At 48.0% G+C, this 18,789-nt stretch overlaps 1 protein-coding gene across 3 annotated transcripts in view; it reads right to left on the minus strand.

Moving 5' to 3' along the window:
* LOC137304791 (SH2 domain-containing adapter protein F-like) overlaps window positions 1-18,789 on the minus strand; it is a 152,803-nt gene that overhangs the window by 18,017 nt on the left and 115,997 nt on the right. For all 3 annotated transcript variants that reach the window (XM_067973507.1, XM_067973506.1, XM_067973505.1), the window contains 2 exons: window positions 16,080-16,251; window positions 15,208-15,327 (listed from right to left, as the gene is read on the minus strand). In XM_067973507.1, the coding sequence (XP_067829608.1) occupies window positions 15,208-15,327; window positions 16,080-16,251 (292 nt within the window). The remainder of the gene's footprint in view (window positions 1-15,207; window positions 15,328-16,079; window positions 16,252-18,789) is intronic.

An 18,789-nucleotide genomic window follows, 5' to 3' on the forward strand; every position in this document is an offset into this window, starting at 1 on the left:
CACTGTACATGTGTAACAGGGAGAGGAATGAAGCAATACCAGAGCTAAAACTGGTGTCAACCAGAGACCCACAGAGGGAGAGGTACTTGAGACAAATAACCAAGAGCAACACCTTGGAGCTTCAGGTCTAAAGAGTTGTACATCATTGTTGTAATGTAGGAAACGCGGCAGCCAATTTGGGCACAGCAAGATCCCACAAGCAGCAGTGAGGTAAGTGAGCAGATGTTGGTTGAGGGATAAATTTTGGCCGGGACACCAAGAAAGACTCCTCTGTCCTTATTCGAAATAGTGCCACATTATTATTATTCAATAGAACTTAATTGGCTGTAAAGCACATTGGGATGTCCTGAGGTTGTGAGAAGCACTATATAAATGCAAGCGTTCCTTTTTAACTCCCTGTCCTTTTTTGAACAATATCTACCTGAACCACCAGAGCAGACAAATGTCACCTCCGACAGTGTAGCACTCCCTCAGTACTGCACTGGGAGCGTCAGCCTAGGTTTTGTGCTCAAGTCTCTGGAGTGGGACTTGAACTCAGGACTTTCTGACCCAGAGGCGAGAGGAACAATTGTCCGCTTTTGGTGAGGGAGGGAAATCTCTTCCTCTAACCCGTTCTTTCCCCGGGGACCCAGAATAGTGGAACTCCCTCCTCCAAAAATCTTCCTTTTCCTCCCACAATCCGAAGGCTTTGACACCCAAGCTTGGGTGACTGAGCCATTACGTCGTCATTTAGCTCACCTGACCTTTGACCCCTTCCAACCCTGCTGACCTCCTGCACTGCGGGCGTTGACCCTTCACTTGGGTTCCTCGATCGGAAGCAATCAGCCAGAGGGCTGGGGAACGCTCAGTCGTTGAGTTTATTCCAGAGCGAGATCGATAGATTTTTGGACACTAAGGGAATTGAGGACAGGGTGGGAAAGTGGAGTTGAGGTAGACGGTCAGCCATGATCTTACTGAATGGCGGAGCAGGCTTGAGGGGCCATACGGCCTACTCCGGCTCCTATTTCTTATGTTCTTAGAAGTGGATTAAGCTCAGCGGGACAGTGAGATAAAGTAGGGGAATTTCTAATTAGCGTTATGTCAGAACCCGATTTCGATACTTCGGTATGAGTTATTCAGACGATAAACACATAACATTGTAACGTCACTGATGGATTGGTGATACATAAGCAGCCTTTGGAAAAGGAGTCATTACACGCAATAAACAGAATTAATTTAAAGTAATCTCCTCGTATTGTTTGGCAGCTTTCCAGCAGTGGGAAATCTGTAACGGAAAGTCTTGTTGTCAGCTGTGGCAGCACTGTCACCCCTGAGTCAGAAGGTTGTGGGTTCAAACCCCACTCCAGAGACATGAGGACAAAATCTAGGCTGATGCTTTAGTGCAGTACTGAGGGAGTGCTGCACTGCCGGAGGTGCCGTCTTTCGTGTGAGACATTAAACCGAGGCCCCGTCTGCCCTCTCACGTGGACGTAAAAGATCCCATAGCACTAAGAGGAGGGGAGGTGTCCCTGCCAATATTGATCCCTAAAATCAGATGATCTGGTCTTGGCTCTTCATCAGCATCTCTGTGGCCTCCACTGCAGAGAAGGATAAGAGCAGCAATGTCATGGGAACACCATCGTCTCCGAGTCCCACACTATCCTGAATTGGGCCGTTATCCCTGTCCCTGCATGGTTGCAGAGTCTAAACCCAGGAATTCCCTACCTAATGTGTTGTGGGAGCACCATCACCACAAGAGGGTGGCCCACTACCACCTTCTCAGGGCAACTAGGGATTGGCAGTAAATGCCCACATCCTGAGAATGAATATAAAAACAAGATCTGAAGAAAAAGAATATCCTGTTGCGCCCCGTATTATGGGTTATTCAGGAAAATAAATTGCAGTCCACCCTCATTACACGACGAGTCATTTTCAGCCCTGTCCTACATTGATCAGCTGGGCACAGAATCAATCCCCTCTGAACTTGCTAAATAGATCGATATTCAGTGTCAGAAACTGAATGCTCCATTTGAAGCAGTACTTCTCAATCAAAGCACTGCTTTAAAGCGTGGCCATCAGTGACTGCCCTGAGTGGTGCCTCTCGTCACATCAGAAAGACGTGGCGGCTTGAAGGGAAGGGGCTGGTTGTCAAATTTGGGGGTCTTTGACTGACAACCGGGGACTGCAGCTAATATCCCGCTCCGAGGGTCCGTATCATGTTTATCAAAACGATGGCAACGTCGGGACGACTGGGAGCCTCAGGGCCTTTTAATTACTGTTTCCTTTCCCAAACGCTGGGTGTGCACTGGCATTAGAGGGGGGCAATGACCGAGTTACAGAGAAACGCAGCACAGGCCTAACAGTTGGATAAAGGCATCTCTCGTCTCCTAATGTTAGAATCCTGGATTAGTATAAATCACTGATACACAATACAGTTCGAATAGTGGCTGATTAAAAGGAGCAAGTACTCCATTAAAAGACAGTTTAGAAATTTACCGGCGACTACCCCTTGTGTTTTCTCCGTGCTCCTGGAATGTTTTTTTTTGCTGACTATTTACTGAGTTTGTCTCTCCCTATTCACCCTAACCCCCAACAAGACTTTGGTGGAATTGGATTCGCGGCAGTAGGTAGTGACATTTTCTGTTTCCTGAAGGTGCTGAATCTTGTTGGCCAACTGTTGGACTATAACCTGGTGTTGTAAGATTCCTTACATTTGTCCACCCCAGTCCATCACCGGCATCTCCACATCATGGCTACAGTTTTATGAAGCACTGCCCAAGTGCCCGTGTATCACAGGAGATCCCAGACAGCCAGTCTCAGGCACCTATTTGACCATGGAGGGCTTCACGGCTGAGTTCGATTTTGGTCCTTATCTGATGTCTGCACTTTCCAGCAAAGAGAGGAAATCCTGGCTGATTTGGCCCTTCTCTTGTCCAGCAATACTGGGGAAAATTACACCACAGTTAGTGACAAGACTGCAATTTGCACCATTCATCTAGGTTGCCATTGATAAAACACCAATGAAATAATAAAAGCTCACAGATTTCGCCCTCGCCAGAAGCTTGCAATAGGTTCTAACCCTGCTCCGCGGGCCCTGGTCCTGACTGTCAAAAGGGCCCTTTCATCAGTCAACAGGGCCGCAACCGTGATTCACATCCTGATAACTCAGCACCAGATCAGTTCACTGGCGATCACTTCATCTGCCACACGCGTCACAACAAGGATCCACCAAACAACATCGTGGTCCCTTGGAAATCTAAATGAGATGAACGTTCATGCAGAAACCCTAAGCTCCATCCCTGAGCCATTTGCAAACCTGAGGTTGTGTGGTTGCACTAACACAATGTCTGCTGGAGTGTTAGATTATGAAGTGTATGTAGTGCCTCACTACGAACTATTCTATGAATCAGATGTCGGCCGTGGCTCAGTGGGCAGCCCTCTCGCCTCGGAGTCAGAAGGTTGTGGGTTCAAGTCCCACTCCAGAGACTTGAGCACAAAGTCTAGGCTGACAATCCCAGTGCAAGTACTGAGGGAGTGCTGCACTGTTGGAGGTGTCGTCTTTCCGATGAGATTTTTAAACCGAGGCCCCGTCTGCCCTCTCACACGGTACTATTTTGACGAAAAGTTTGTCCCGGCCAACATTTATCCCTCAACCAATCTCACTAAAGCAGGTAATTTTGTCATTATCACATGGCCATTTGTGGGATCTTGCTGTGCGCAAATTGGCTGCCGCGTTTCCTACATTTTACCACAGTGTTTACACTTCAAAAAAAGTACTTCATTGGCTGTAAAGCGCTTTGGGACGTCCTGAGGTCATGAAAGGCGCTATATAAATGCAAGTTCTTTCTTTCTTTCGCTGGCAAAAGGGAAGCTGGCTGAAGGACTGCTCCACACTGAATGAGAATTGCTATTGTTTCTGATGGATAAGGGCTTCCTTAAGATAGCTCACCGAGCAGCTTGACAAACCACGGTGACCTGTGCGCTAAATAGTGCACCCAGAGGAGTTTAAACCCTCTGGTATGTTTATTTCTCGGGGAGGGTAGAGTAGACGACAGCTTCAAACCGAAACAAATGGCAATTGACAGCCCGACTGGTGCCCAGAATCATCCACTGGTCCCTGATGGGTTTTAATTCCTGCACTATGATTTGTTGGTGGGTTTTGTGAGTGAAGTGCAGGCCGGATACAGCAAGGAGATTGTTTATTCATATCTCTGATTCCAATCACGCTGCGCCCTTCATGGACCAGTGTAGGGGGGGGGGTCTTTTATCGACGGAGTAATGTCACTTTAAGTGGACCTGTGGTTAATGTTACTTCCACTCACACTGATCAAACTTCTCGTGCTCACATTTAGTCTTTATCCCAAGGTCGCCACGTTCCACAGAAGATTCCATTTCTTGCCGGGGGGGTGGGGGGGGGCAGTTTTGTGCTCCTTAAAGTGAGGAAGGGAACAGTTTTCCATTTTGGATGAGGGAGGGAAACAGTGGGGGGGGGACGAGACACAAAAAAGGGGGCGATATTCGCCTCTGTGAACAACTGGGACCAGAAGTACTGATATTTGTTCCAGATATAAGTAAATGGAGATAGATATACACACGTACATGTCCCTCTGTTATCTCCCCTCCCCTCCGAGTACGTTGACTCCTTGTTGGGGCCCGGTCCAGGTGTGCCAGTCACCCTCTTCCCCCCAAGTGAGCCTGGATAATGAGTGTCAACTGGGAGGCCCATCACAGACAAGTCCTCTCCTCATTTTCCAGCAGGGTCACTGGACAGTGATCTTCTGCAGGAACGCTGGCTGATTTCTCGCCCCCACCCCCGGCTAGCTGAGGGATCCTGAGCTCCATTGTAACGCTCCTTTCACCACCCCCCACCACTCCCGACGGAGATCAGCTAACTTGGTACGGATGAGGGGGACGGGGTCAAACCTCATAAACTCCTGGTCTGCACCTGTACCAACGGAGATATTTGAGGTCAGCCTTTTGTAAATACTGTGAAGCTACAGAACCAGGAGAGAGTGTAAATCAGATCAGCCATTATCCCATTAAATGGCGGAGCAGGCTCGAGGGGCCGAATGGCCTACTCCTGCTCCTATCTCTTATGGCTCTTATTATGGTCTTACGGTGAGGAGAGAGGTTATAGAAATATCCATACTCGGAAGGGTGGTTGGGGCATGGAACCCTTTGGTACATGGTTGAGACAATTACATCTCCTCTTATAAGGGAAAAGTAGATAAATGCTTGAAGCAGAGGAAGTAACAGGGCTACGGGAAGAGGGCAGGCAATGGGCAGCAGCTCTGGATTGCTCTAGCAAAGGAGGCAGCGCTGACACGATGGGCCCAATGGCCTCATCCTGCACTGTGAGCATCTGTGGTTCTATGCTCACACGAGAGGAATGGGCACTCGGGGGAGATGGTGAAGGCTGGAACCCATGGCACTGTACTCCAACACGGAGCGGGGACCTACAGGTGAGGAGGGAAGAAGAGTGAGAGTGTCGATGTGTGCACTCCATCAGGGAACGAATATCGCAGGATGGGGGAGAGGGGGGGGGGGGAGAATGAGGAATATAAAGTGAAAAAAACCTGGGAGCATCCAGTCATCAATGGAGGACTGTATAGTCCAGGAAAGCACAACGTTGTGCGCTCATTTAAAACACACATCAGTTGGCTCTTTACCCAAGTTTCTCAATGAAATGTCTGCTTTGTTCCAGAGTTGGAGATGACGTTCCCAAAAGATTTTACTCAAACAATTACATTTTTGTGGAAATCCAGAGTGGGGGAAAGGCTAAGCCCAGACTTTGGCAGTTGTACTGTCTATTATCACATGTTCGCCCACAGAGAACATCAAAAGCTCCAGCCGACCGTCTCACTTTTCAATAAAAGTTTGTAAATGATGAACGAGCTTCAATACATGGAAGTGTTTGTCTACACGGTCATGGGGTGCTGGTGACTGTTATGTTTGTGCACAGTCGGTAGCGTTCTCGCCTCTGAGTCAGATGGTCATGGGTTCAAGCCCCACTCCAGGCATTTGAGCACATAATCCAGGCCGACACTCCCAGTGCAGTACTGAGTTGGTGCTGCACTGTCGGAGCTGCCGTCTTTCGGATGAGACTTTAAACCGAGGCCCCGTCTGCCCTCTCAGGTGGACGCAAAAGATCCCACTGCACTATTTCGACGAAGAGCAGGAGAGTTCTCCCCGGTGTTCTGGCCAATATTTATCCCTCAGCCAACATCAATAAGCAGATGATCAGGTCGTTATCTCATTGGCTGTTTGTGGGATCTTGCTGTGCGTAAATTGGCTGCCGGGTTTCCTACAGAACAACAGTGACCACACTTCAAAAAGTACTTCATTGGCTGTAAAGCACTTTGGGACGTCCTGCGGTCGTGAAAGACGCTACATAAATTCAAGTTTTTTCTTTCTTTCGTTGAGTGGAGATCACTGGTTTGTATGGATCAGAAACAGAGACTTTATCCTCTGACCCAATGAGACAGCAGTGGGAGCTCGTCTCATATACAGCTGCCCATCTAGAAATGTCGTCATTCAAAATATTAAAAGTGATAATACGGCCTCTACTAAATTTGCGAAGTTGCATAATTTTCCTGCAATGAAGGAAAATGTACTTCAGTTACAAGATTCCTCCTCGAATCCCATCAAAGGTTGGACCTGACTCGATGGCTCGATCAGTGAACGCACTGTCACATGGACCAGCCAAGTTCCCAGGTTCAATCACTGGCTTGTGCTAACCCAGCTCTGAGCGGGGGTAGAGGTGTTGAAATTGGTCTCGGTGTCCCAGAGCTAATAAGGGGAAGAAACAGGCGGAATTCCCACCTGGGAGCCTCATTAAAGATGCATCAGAGGCGTATTTAGTGTAAACTGTCACCCGCTGAAGTGGGATTTAATTCAGGGTACGCCTGGCCAGTTCTGCTTGTATCGTACTGTAATCGCATGGGTTGGACCAGGGAGTTAAACGGTCTCAGGACAGTACAGGCATCTCTCAGTGCCGGTCTGTACAGACCAGGACGGGGGTTCAGTGCTGAGTTAGCTGATCTCGGCCTGGGCGGTGCAATTGGTGTCAGGGCCCTTGGGCCAAGGAAGGGGGAAGATTAGCGGGGCTTGTTGATCCTGATCACGATCCATGGGCTCCTGCTGGACAATTCCCTCGTGTGGACTTTGACCGAGAACACGTTCGGGTTGGGCCCTGATGCTCTCCACGTTCAAATAATCCGCCAACACCATAGTCCAGACTCACACTTAGGCGAGGGGCCGGCTACCTGGAACCAGACTTCAGCAAAGGGTCGGCGTCTTCAGGCGAAGGTGGGGGGGGGGAAGAAACAGAGGCAACCAGAAATTGCTCAAATGACCAGACCTTCCTGACTCATAGATCCCTCACCTCTTGCAAAATGAACTCCAGCTTTACACTCTAATTCTCCAAGTTACAGCCACAGAGAGAATGAAAAGCAACTCTCGCCTCTGATTGCTGTCACCGGTTAGTGTCAGACACACTGGTTCAGGGGAGGTTAAAAGCCCAAACACACTGCAGGACGCAATGATGTGTCGGCCATCTTTGTCACCAGCCGTGTAATTGCCTGAGGAAGAGACACTTTAATTACTTGTGCAACCCTTTCAGTTACACCATCCGAGTGGCCATAATTGTATTTTAAATAAGTAATTTATATGCAAACTGTGTTTGAAACAGGCAGCTGGTATCGGAATAAAATCTGCATATAATACCTCACAGGCCACACAATGGCTAATGGAATTGAGAGAGAGAGAGAGACACGCAGAGAGAGAGAGATGGGGAGAGAGAGACACGCAGAGAGAGAGATGGGGAGAGAGAGACACGCAGAGAGAGAGATGGGGAGAGAGAAAGAGAGAGAGAGACACGCAGAGAGAGAGAGATGGGGAGAGAGAGAGAGATGGGGAGAGAGAGAGAGAGAGAGAGAGATGGGGAGAGAGAGACACGCAGAGAGAGAGAGATGGGGAGAGAGAGACACGCAGAGAGAGAGAGATGGGGAGAGAGAGAGAGAGACGCAGAGAGAGAGAGAGAGAGATGGGGAGAGAGAAAGAGAGAGAGACACACATGCATGCAGAGAGAGATGGGGAGAGAGAGAGAGAGACACGGAGAGAGAGAGAGATGTGCAGAGAGAGAGAGAGAGAGAGAGATAGAGAGAGAGAGACACACACAGGAGAGAGATGGGGAGAGATAGAGAGACAGAGAGAGAGGGAGAGAGATGGGGAGAGAGAGAGTGAGACACGCAGAGAGAGAGGGAGAGAAAGAGAGCGAGAGACAGAGAGAGAGAGAGAGATGGGGAGAGAGAGATGGGAAGAGACAGAGAGAGATGGGAAGAGACAGAGAGAGATGATAAGAGACAGAGAGAGAGAGAGAGACACGCAGTGAGAGAGAGAGAGAGAGAGAACAAGAGAGATGGGGAGAGACAGAGTGAGATGGAGAGACACAGAGAGAGATGGGGAGAGAGAGAGAGACAGATGGGGAGAGAGAAGGAGAAAGAGAGAGAATGACAGAGAGAGAGAGAGCGAGAAAGAAGTGCAGAGAAAGAGCGAGAAAGACAAAGAGACAGAGAGAAACAGAGATACAGAGAGACAAACAGAGATGGAGAGACAGAGAGAGAGAGAGACGGAAAAACAGAGGGAGAGAGACACAGAGAGATAGGGAGAGAAAGAGAGAGAGATGGAGAGACAGAGAGAGAAACAGAGAGAGGGACATTTTTTTACATAGCCAATACAGAACAGAAACAGAAATCTTTCACCTCACAAATAAAAACCTATTTAAATAAAAGCCAATGTCCCTTTGGCATTGCTATAAATTCTTGAAAGAAAACCTAAATAGAACCAACATGCCTTTTAATGCAGGGCACACGGCAATGCAATTTGCACATAAATTAATTTTCAAAAGCCGATACCTGTGTTATATGAAGCTTATTAATTTCAATTGGATTCCCTCAATGTGCCAGCACAGATACTTGGGAGCCTCATTAAAGATGCATTAGAGATGTATTTAGTGTAAACTGTCACCTGCTGAAGTGGGATTTAATTCAGAATACGGCTGGCCAGTTCTGCTTATATCGTACTGTAATCACATGGGTTAGACCAGGGAGTTAAACGGTCCCAGGTCAGTAAAGGCATCTCTCAGTGCCGGTCTGTACAGACCAGGACGGGGGTTCAGTGCTGAGTTAGCTGATCTCGGCCTGGGCGGTGCAATTAGCTTCAGGGCCCTTGGGCTTGTTGACCCTGATCACGATCCACGGGCTCCTGCTCGAACGTGTATATACCAGTGGATGCTACGTAAGGAAATTGAAGGATGATAACAGGCCATTTTGGGCAGTGATTCTCATCCTACAGCACTCCGATGAAAGAAGGGGCTTGCATTTATACAGCACCTTATCACACCCTCAGGACGTCCCAAAGGCCTTTACATCCAATGAAGAACCTTTGAAGTGTGGTCACTGTTCAGCACAGCAAGATCCCACAAATTAACAAATGACCAGGTAATCTGTTTTTGGTGGTGTTGGTTGAGGGAGAAATTTTGGCCAGAACAACAAGCAAATTACAATTTGCTTGCTTGAGTATTCTGCAATCTAAAATTACACTTTGTCCAGGGATATGGAGCCAGGCCGGGTAAATGGAATTGAGGTACAGACCAGCCTTGATCTAAATTGAATAGCGGAGCAGGCTCGAGGGGCTGAATGGCCTACTCCCGTTCCTAATGTTCCTATCACAATGGGAGAGCTCCGTGCTCTCCTTCGAACAATGCCAATGGGCTCTTGAACAGGCAGATGGGGGCCTCGGTCTAAAGTCTCTTCAACAGGCTCTCCCATTGTAGCACCCAGCTGTATTCTGAATGGTCCTTTTGTTTTTATCTCTCCTGCCCTGCCCACTCCAAACACTCCTCATTTGTGGACTAAGAGTTCGTGCCTTATGTTTATTTCTCGCTAATTTAAACTGCCGTCTCCTGTGGGAGCAGAATGTTGGAGGGGGTGAGGTGGGGGGGGGGGGTGAGAGAGAATGGGGGAAGGACCAGAGAGTGAAAGAGCTCCAAAACATCCCCATCCACAGATAGAGTCACTCTGCACCCCTCCCGCGGAATAACCGGTCTACCCCCCCCAGTCCAATCCTTCCGAGGGACGGGAGTGAAGGCCGGAGATTGTGTTTGTCTAAGAGTTGTCAGTGATGAAGACTGTCGACACAACAGACAGGAAAAAATCTCGACAGAAAGCTCGAGAGGCCGTTCAGCTCGTCAATCACGTATGAATCGCACTATCACATTCCTCATTCTTTTTAATATTTATAATGCAGTTCTGTTTATTGTCTGCTACGAATGTTCTTCGCTGAGCAGCCTTATAATAATTGGTTTTTAACAAATATATATACACTTGTCCTGGCCAACATTCCTCCCTCAACCAACTAAAAATACTTTAGAACTGGTCTTTCACCTCACTTTCGGCTTCTTGGATCTTGCTGTGTAAAAATTGCCTGCTAAACAACATCACTTCAAACAACTTATTGGCTCTTTGGGCCATTCTGAGGATGTGATAAGGCATGCAGAAACACAAGATCTTTCTTTCTACATACATTTAAAATTGGAGCACCTAGCTCCGCCCGAGGGTTCAGCGGATAAAGGAACCACCTGGTATGGTAGTGAGGCACGTCGACCAGAGGTCCCAGGTTCGATCCTTGGCCGGTGCTGAATTAACTGATCTTAATTGGAGCAGTAGTTTGGGGCACTACACCCAGCGTTCCTGGTCGCTACCCAGTGACCCCTGCCGGAAAGTATATTTTTAAAAATTCATTCTCGGGGTGTGGGCTTCGCTGGCAAGGCCGGCATTAATTGCCCATCTCTAGTTGCCCGAGAAGGTGGTGGTGGGCCTTCTTCTTGAACCGCTGCAGTCCGTGTGGTGAAGGTGCTGTTAGGGAACGAGCTCCAGGATTTTGACCCGGCGACGATGAAGGAATGGCCGATATATGTCCAAGTCGGGATGGCGTGCGACTTGGAGGGGAATTTGGAGGCGATGGGGTTCACATGCACCTGCTGCCCTTGTCCTTCTAGGCGGTGGAGATCGTGGGTTTGGGAGATGCTGCCGAAGAAGCCTCGGCTGGTTGATGAGGTGCGTTCCTGTAGATAGAACACACTGCAGCCACGATGGACATCAAACGAGGATATGGTCAGGCTCAGTGTGATGCTGTCGGTGTCCGAATAGTCAAGTGTAGGCCCGCGGTGAAGAAAGTGAGGTGTTGGAGGGCTGTCACCTCCCTTTGAACCGTTTTTCTGAAGAGGAGCGAAAACTGGACCATAGTGCAATCATATATTGTACCCATAGATTGTTTACATACAGATGGTGTCAGCCATGGCTCAGTGGGTAGCTGTCTCACCTCTGAGTCAAAAGCATGTGGGTGCAAGTCCCACTCCGGAGATTTGAGCACAAAATCTAGGCTGACACTCCAGTGCAGTACTGAGGGAGTGCTGCACTGTCAGAGACGTCGTCTTTCAGATGAGACGTTAAACCGAGGTCCCGTCTGCCCTCTCAGGTGGACGTAAAAGATCCCATGGCACTATTTCGAAGAAGAGCAGGGGAGTTCTCCCCGCGGTCCTGGGGCCAATATTTATCCCTCAACCAACATCACTAAAAACAGATTATCTGGTCATTATCACATTGCTGTTTATGGGACCCTGACTATACTTCAAAAGTACTTCACTGGCTATAAATGGCTTTGGGATGTCCTGAGGTTGTGAAAGGAACAGTATGAATGCAAGTTCTTTCTTTTCTTTCTAGGTTGTGTAAAATGAGATCTGATAGAGTTGGATTGTTAACAGGTTGTTCTTGACATCTCATGCATTATTACACAGACTATTCAATAGTAATCACGCAGTTTACAGGCAGACAACTGAATAATCCTAAACCGTCCGAGTAGTGTCAGTGGAAGTGAGAAAAGACATCAAGAGAAAAAAGAATTGATAGGAACCGTATGATTTTCAAGTTTAGGGAGTCAAGTCAGAAGATGGCTGATCGATGCCAAAGTGCAATTTTGGATTGCAAAAATGTTTACACAAGCAAATTGTAATTCTGTTCAAATCGTTAAGTACAACAAATGAAACCCCACGGGCTCGGTGCGCTTGGGGATTGGGTACAAAAGCAAGGAAGTTATGCAAACCCTTTATAAATCGCTGGTTAGGCCTCAGCTGGAGTATGGTGTCCAATTCTGGGAGCCACACTTTAGGAAGGACGTCAAGGCCTTGGAGAGGGTGCAGGGGAGATTTAGTAGAATGGTGCCAGGGATGAGGGACTTCAGTTATGCGGAGAGACTGGAGAAGCTGGGGTTGTTCTCCTCAGAGCAGAGAAGGTTAAGGGGAGATTTAATAGAGGTGTTCAAAATCATGAGGGGTTTTGACAGAGTATCACAGTAGGTACAGCACAGGAGATGGCCATTCGGCCCATCATGCCTAAATAAGGAGTAACTGTTTCCACTGGCAGGAGAGTCGGATCCAGAGGATCCAGAAGAACCAGAGGGGAGATGAGGAGAATTTTTTTTTTAACACAGCGAGTTATTATGATTTTGCACTGCCTGAAAGGGTGGTAGAAGCAGATTTAATAGTAACTTTCAAAAGGGAATTAGATAGAAACTTGAAAAAGAAAAATGTGCAGGGCTATGGGGGAGTGGGAATAATAGCTCTTTCAAAGAGCCAGCACAGGCAAGATGGGCCGAATGGATTCCTCTGCACTATCCAAGTACGGGGGGGCATCACATCCTCACCTATCCGCACCTGACTTTCGCACATGCAAGTTTTCTAGCCGGGGGTGGGGTGCGATGGTCACCGGATAGAAATCAGGAGCAGGACCCTGGCAGATTTTTGCATCCTTAACCCTTCACACAAAAGCACCAACTTTAGCGCCTCGACTGTACACTAGCACAGACCAGGATTCGATCCTGGGACCCTTTGCTCTGTGTTGTTCCGTACTGCACCAGGGCGTGCAATTTATTTTACAAGGCTTGACTCACCAATAAAACAACCCTCCTTAAGAGCGACAGCAAGTCCTCGATGCTGTGACCGATCTCAGTCGCACGCACCCTGGGGAAATCGTAATATCTCTGATGAGCTAAGTGAAAACGCGACAGTGAAGAACTGAGCCCTAAGTAGCTGCCCTTTGAAGAACGACACAGCATGGAGATTATTCTTCAAATTAAATGAGTTGGGGCGGGAGGGAAAGAAGGAAAGCTGTGCTGGGAAGGAGCTGAGTGAAGCAGGAGCTGGGGCAGGCACCAGGCCTGTGGCCGCTCTTCTTTAAAGAGCGACACGATATGCTTTCAATTTGTACCAAACCGCTGTCGTCTCCAATTTACCTCGCCAGCAACAAAACGGATGAAGTTAGGGATCTTGGAGCGTGCACGTAACCCTCTAAACCATACGGCAAATTGTCAGGTCTTATACCCAGGGCTGTAATCCTGACGTGTTGTCTCCTGGGAAAATGCTAGCTGATCAGTCGCTGGTGTCTCGGGAGCCATGGACGACAGGAATGTAATTCCAATCTTCTAATAATACTGCAAACCACTGGCCTTTTAGTCTACGCACTGAAGCTCGAGATAAATGATTTCACTGAATATTAATATTCTCACCTACATCTATATTTATTTTGGTACCAGTCAATCTCCCGTGGTGTTGCCCATAGGGAGTGAAGCCCAAGTGTAGTCTTCAGGTGAAAAGGGGCTAGAGGCAGGGGGGGGGTACAACTGGACCGAGGCATGTGGACATAACTCAGGCCCCATTTTGATACATTCTGTCCTTATTTTTATATAATACTTCGACTAAACCTACTGCCGTTTGAGAAGCAGAGTTGGCTGCAGCATGGAAGCTTCTCTGCAGTACAAGCTGAGGACATAAAACTGAGGCGCTACTGTGCCCCCATTGGTGGGAGGTTGCAATTACAGCGTGACCGGTTTACATAGGCACATTCCATTATAAATATGGACAAAGGAAATTATAATAGAAAATGTTGACACAGCAAGTGCAAGCAGACGTAATATTTTTATAAATTATAAATATACATACGTATAGTATGTTTAGCGTGTAGATAGCAACCATCGCCAGATATCAGGATTTGTTAAAGTGCAAAAACAATCTTAAAATGCTCAGTGCTTCTGACCTGTAGCATGAAACCAATGAGCACATTCCAATCTTCAAAACTTCCTGAGCAAACAATTAAAGTCTGAATGCTCTCAGGCTGTGTTTACTTAACAACAATGAGTCTCTGTGGCCTTAAACACACATAGCTGCACCTTAGCAGAGTAATAAATTGAGCATCAGATGGTATCACAGTCCTGTCCTTATAGACCACGAGCAACAGTGAGGGGGCAATGCTAGAGTATTAAAAAGCTGTGACTCACCTGTCATACTTCAGGTGTCACACGTGAATTTGATGAGTGTTTTAAAAAAAAGAACAGGGAAGCCAATCATTTGCAGCTTCCCCACCAACAGAAAATACTTTCTTGCTGACTTCAGGGGTCACACGTAACAAATAGGCCAGTCTGACCTCTAACTGACCTGAGGATCTGCTTAAGGCCAATTAAGCTCTAACTGACCCAAGAAGGCACAGCAATTAAATCTTGTGGCCTTAAAGGGATCCACTTAGACACAGCTGCACTCCGACAGTGGATTACATGGTGTAATACCCCGGTCCTTATAAAACAGCCTATCGTCCGACTTACTCTTGAGTAATGCCATGTTAATAATAGTAATAATTACAATCGGGAGTGAGGACAAGGCAAGCACGGATAATTGAGAGTGGGGAGTGAGGAGAGTGGGGAGTGAGGAGAATCGGGGAGTGAGGAGAATCGGGGAGTGAGGAGAATCGGGGAGTGAGGAGAATGAAAGCTATGATAGTCGGGAGTGATGATAATCTCAGTTTCACTGCATTGTTCAATGATCCTTTAAAACCCGACTGCACTGTGTAAATTCACATCCCTGTCAGAAAACAAGCCACTCACCCATCCCCCAACCCCCTCCACTGGCTGATTTACAGGCCGAGAGCCTTAACTACTCCACAGCTCCGATGTGTGTATCTCTGACAGTACGGCCGTAGAAATTCTGGACTCCCTTTCACTTTGCTCTGAGATGCCCCCTGTCTGGAGGAACTGCCAAGCAGGAACAAGTTCGAAGAAAGGTCCCCGAGCTGGCACAGCAATAGTGTCAGGTGTTGGTCGGGGCATCAGCTGGGCACTTACTTCAACGAGAGTGAATAGTCGTTCTTGGTGGTCTCGCTGTTCCTGACCAGGTAGCTGGCTTCCTTACACAACCGCAAGAGATTCTCTGCGTCTGTCCGGCTGATCGCACCGTGATACCAGCTGCAGGGCAAAAAAAGGAGATCCATTTGTCTCACTCACAATCTGTCTCAGCTGCTGGCAGAGAGCTGGTAAGCGGGCGGGTTAAACGTGGCCATATGCTGCTGCTCACCACTGCACAGGACGGCTATCTGTACCGTGCGGTGCAAGGCAGCAACACACAGCAGAAGCATTCAGCCACCCTCTCAGCAACAAGCAGTGTTTAATATTCAACAACAGACAGACAGAGAGACAGACAGACACACACACACACACACACACCACCCAAATCATGCACTGTACAGCTGACACAACTCACTCCGTAACACCCCCTCCCATCTGATAGCGGAGTTAGTAAAGGCAGTGTGACACCAGCTGTTCACAGGAGTTCTTCCGGTGTCCTGGCCAATATTTATCCCTCAATCAACATTATCACATTGCTGTTTGTGGGAGCTTGCTGTGCGCAAATTGGTTGCCGTGTTTCCTACATTACAACAGTGACCGCACTTCAAAAGTACTTCATTGGCTGTAAAGCGCTTTGGGACATCCTGAGGTCCTGAAAGGCGCTATATAAATGCAAGTTCTTACTTTACTTTCTTTCTATGAGTTTCTCAGTCCAGTTACCCCGACACCAATTAAGTGCACACATACACGCATGGACACGGACACACACACACACACGCATGGACACGCACGCACACGCGCACACACAGTCTGGAATACCTGAGCAGTATATAAGTGTGTGAAGAACGCACAGAATGGAATCTTTCACTCACCTCTGGCTCTCGAGAGGCAGGTTGGGCTCCACCCTTTCTCCCAGTGACCCGCTGAACTCAAGACTCTGATGTTTTAGTGATTTGAGGTTGGCCCCGGACAGCCTGTTGTGCTGTCGGACTTTCTCTTCCTTGGGTGGAGAGAGGCGATTCTTGTCAACGCCGTCAAACTGGACTGAAGAGAGAGACAAACAGAGTTTAATCCCCAAAACCAACATCCAGAGAAGCAGCATTCAAACTGAAACAACGGGGGTGGGTGAGGGTTGGGAACAGAACTCTAAAATCTATCATTGTTCTTCCAGAACTTTCTCCGCCTTCTTTACCCCTGAAGGTGCCAGCCACCCTGCGATACCTCGGCCAAGTGGCCATTCTACGTACCAGTCTAGACAGTCAACCGTGGGGGGCATCACAGTCCAGCCCAATCCTGAGCTCACCCGACAGTCACACATGCGCATATTCTTGTGCCTGGACTAGGGGCAGGAACCCTGGCTGATATTTCCCCTGGTGCTCCAAGACTGACGGCAGTGATCTGACCGCTGCTCCAACCCCGGGGTCAACTAACCCAACACAGGTCAAGGGTCAAACTCGGGGTCATCCCGGTCTGTGTGGCAACAGCGCAGCTGTTGATTGCCCCATGGGGACCAGGGCTTCAAAGTCAATGATTAAAACAACAAAAACAACTTGTATTTATATAGCGCCTTTAACATAGTAAAAGGTCCCCAAGGCGATTCACAGCAGCGTTAACCAATAAAATTTGACACCGAGCCACATAAGGAGGCGATATTAGGACAGGTGACCAAAAGCTTGGTCAAAGAGGTAGGTTTTAAGGAGCGTCTTGAAGGAGAGAGGTAGAGAGGTTTAAGGAGGGAATTCCAGAGCTTAGGGGCTAGGCGGCTGAAGGCACGGCCGCCAATGGTGGGATACAGGAATTGGGGGAGCGCAGAGATCTCGGAGGTTTGTAGGGGCTGGAGGAGGTTACGGAGATAGGGAGGGGCGAGGCCATGGAGGGATTTGAAAACAAGGATGAGAATTTTACTCAAAAGTGGAGAATCGTGCATCAGTCGACAATAAGAAGCTGCTGACATCAGAGAGATGGCCGATTACTGGGCTCAGGGTTCTGCAAGAAGCTTTACACCTGGAGTTAAGGAATGAATTCAATGATTCTGCACTGCCTGCAGGGGGGCGTCGGTGGACAGAAGTGCGGGTTGGAGATAAGGCCATGACTCTGTGGAACTGACTGTCTCTCTCACATTCTCGTCGAGTGCAGTTCCCCGCGGAGAGTCCAGGATTGCTGAATTAGGCCGTAAATCTCCAACCTGAGTTTGTAACAAAAAAACGACTGAAAATTCTAACAAGTGGTAAATAGCTTATTAAAATCATAGTCAAAAGGGTTCCATTCTTGACTTTCAGTTCTGCCGAATGTATTGTCCCCCTCTTGCTTTCAATGAATTGAATCTCAGCCATGAAAATGTGCAGCGGCACAGTCCATTGCTAATGGAGGGGCTGGGGTTATACTGATTATGTAAACCTGAAGGCATAGCCAGTGAGTCAAACCCTGACCTTTCACCTCCAATGCAGCCAAGATCGATGGGATCTGTCTGTTGGCTGTAACAGTTTGTTTGGGCAGTCTCAACTCGGCTTGGAAAATGAGCCCCATAACCCAAAACTGCCCCAATACATCACAAAAAATGGGCAATCTCACTCAGACAGGGTTAAACAATGGCTGGTTGGAAGAACTACAACAACTATATATATATAGACCCTTAACGTAGTAAAAATGTCCCAAGACGCTTCACAGGAGTGATTATCAGACAAAATTAGACACCCGGCCAAAGAAGGAGATAACAGGATGGGTGACTAAAAGCTTGATCTAAGAGGTAGGTTTTGAGGAGTGTCTTAAAGGAGGAGAAAGAGGTAGAGGGGTTTAGGGAGAGAATTCTAGAACTTAGGGCTTAAGGCACGGCCGCCAATGGTGGGACGGAGGAAGTGGGAGATGTGCAAGAGGCCAGAGTTGGAGGAACGCAGAGATCTCGGAGGGTTGTTGGGCTGGAGGAGGTCACAGAGGTGGAGCTGATGGGAATCATTAGCTGCATCCTTGGTACCACCTTACCCAATGCGTGACATAGGCGACTGTGGTCCAAACCTGCGATGCCAATCAGGATTGAAAGATGAATTGCTCCTGGGCATTGGAGGAAAGTGGCGGTGCCAGTCACTGGTGAGAGCTGGCACCGAAATTTTCCAGGTTTTACTGGGATTAGCCCTAACTTTGGAATTCATCTTTGGAGGGGATAATTATTGGGTGGAACCCTGAAATCTGGAGGCCTTCCCACAGCTAGCGGTATTTAAAATATGCTGCATGCGAGATGGATTAAGTTCAACGTGTCATAACGTTTGATGTGTAATAAATGCATGTCAAAAACATGTCAAGCAGATTGCAGCTCATTCAATTAGCATTCCTCAATTGGACAGCGACCTCTAACTACATCAAATCAGCTGTCAGAGAAGGAAATGAAAATCCAGGAGAGCCTTGTTCCATCTCTAGCACTTCCAGTCACATTTGTCGGGACCAGACTGTTGCAGTGGTGTACGAATTGGTTCAGTGTGTGAGACAACCCCATACACCACCTCACCCCCACCTTCCAGGTCTAGGCAAATAGTTCAAATGTTTTTATTCGCACCAGCCTGGAACCCGCTGCGATGTCCTCACACAAAC

The sequence above is a fragment of the Heptranchias perlo genome, chromosome 38 (genome assembly GCF_035084215.1).
Source record: "Heptranchias perlo isolate sHepPer1 chromosome 38, sHepPer1.hap1, whole genome shotgun sequence".
NCBI classification, from domain to species: Eukaryota; Metazoa; Chordata; class Chondrichthyes; order Hexanchiformes; family Hexanchidae; genus Heptranchias; species Heptranchias perlo.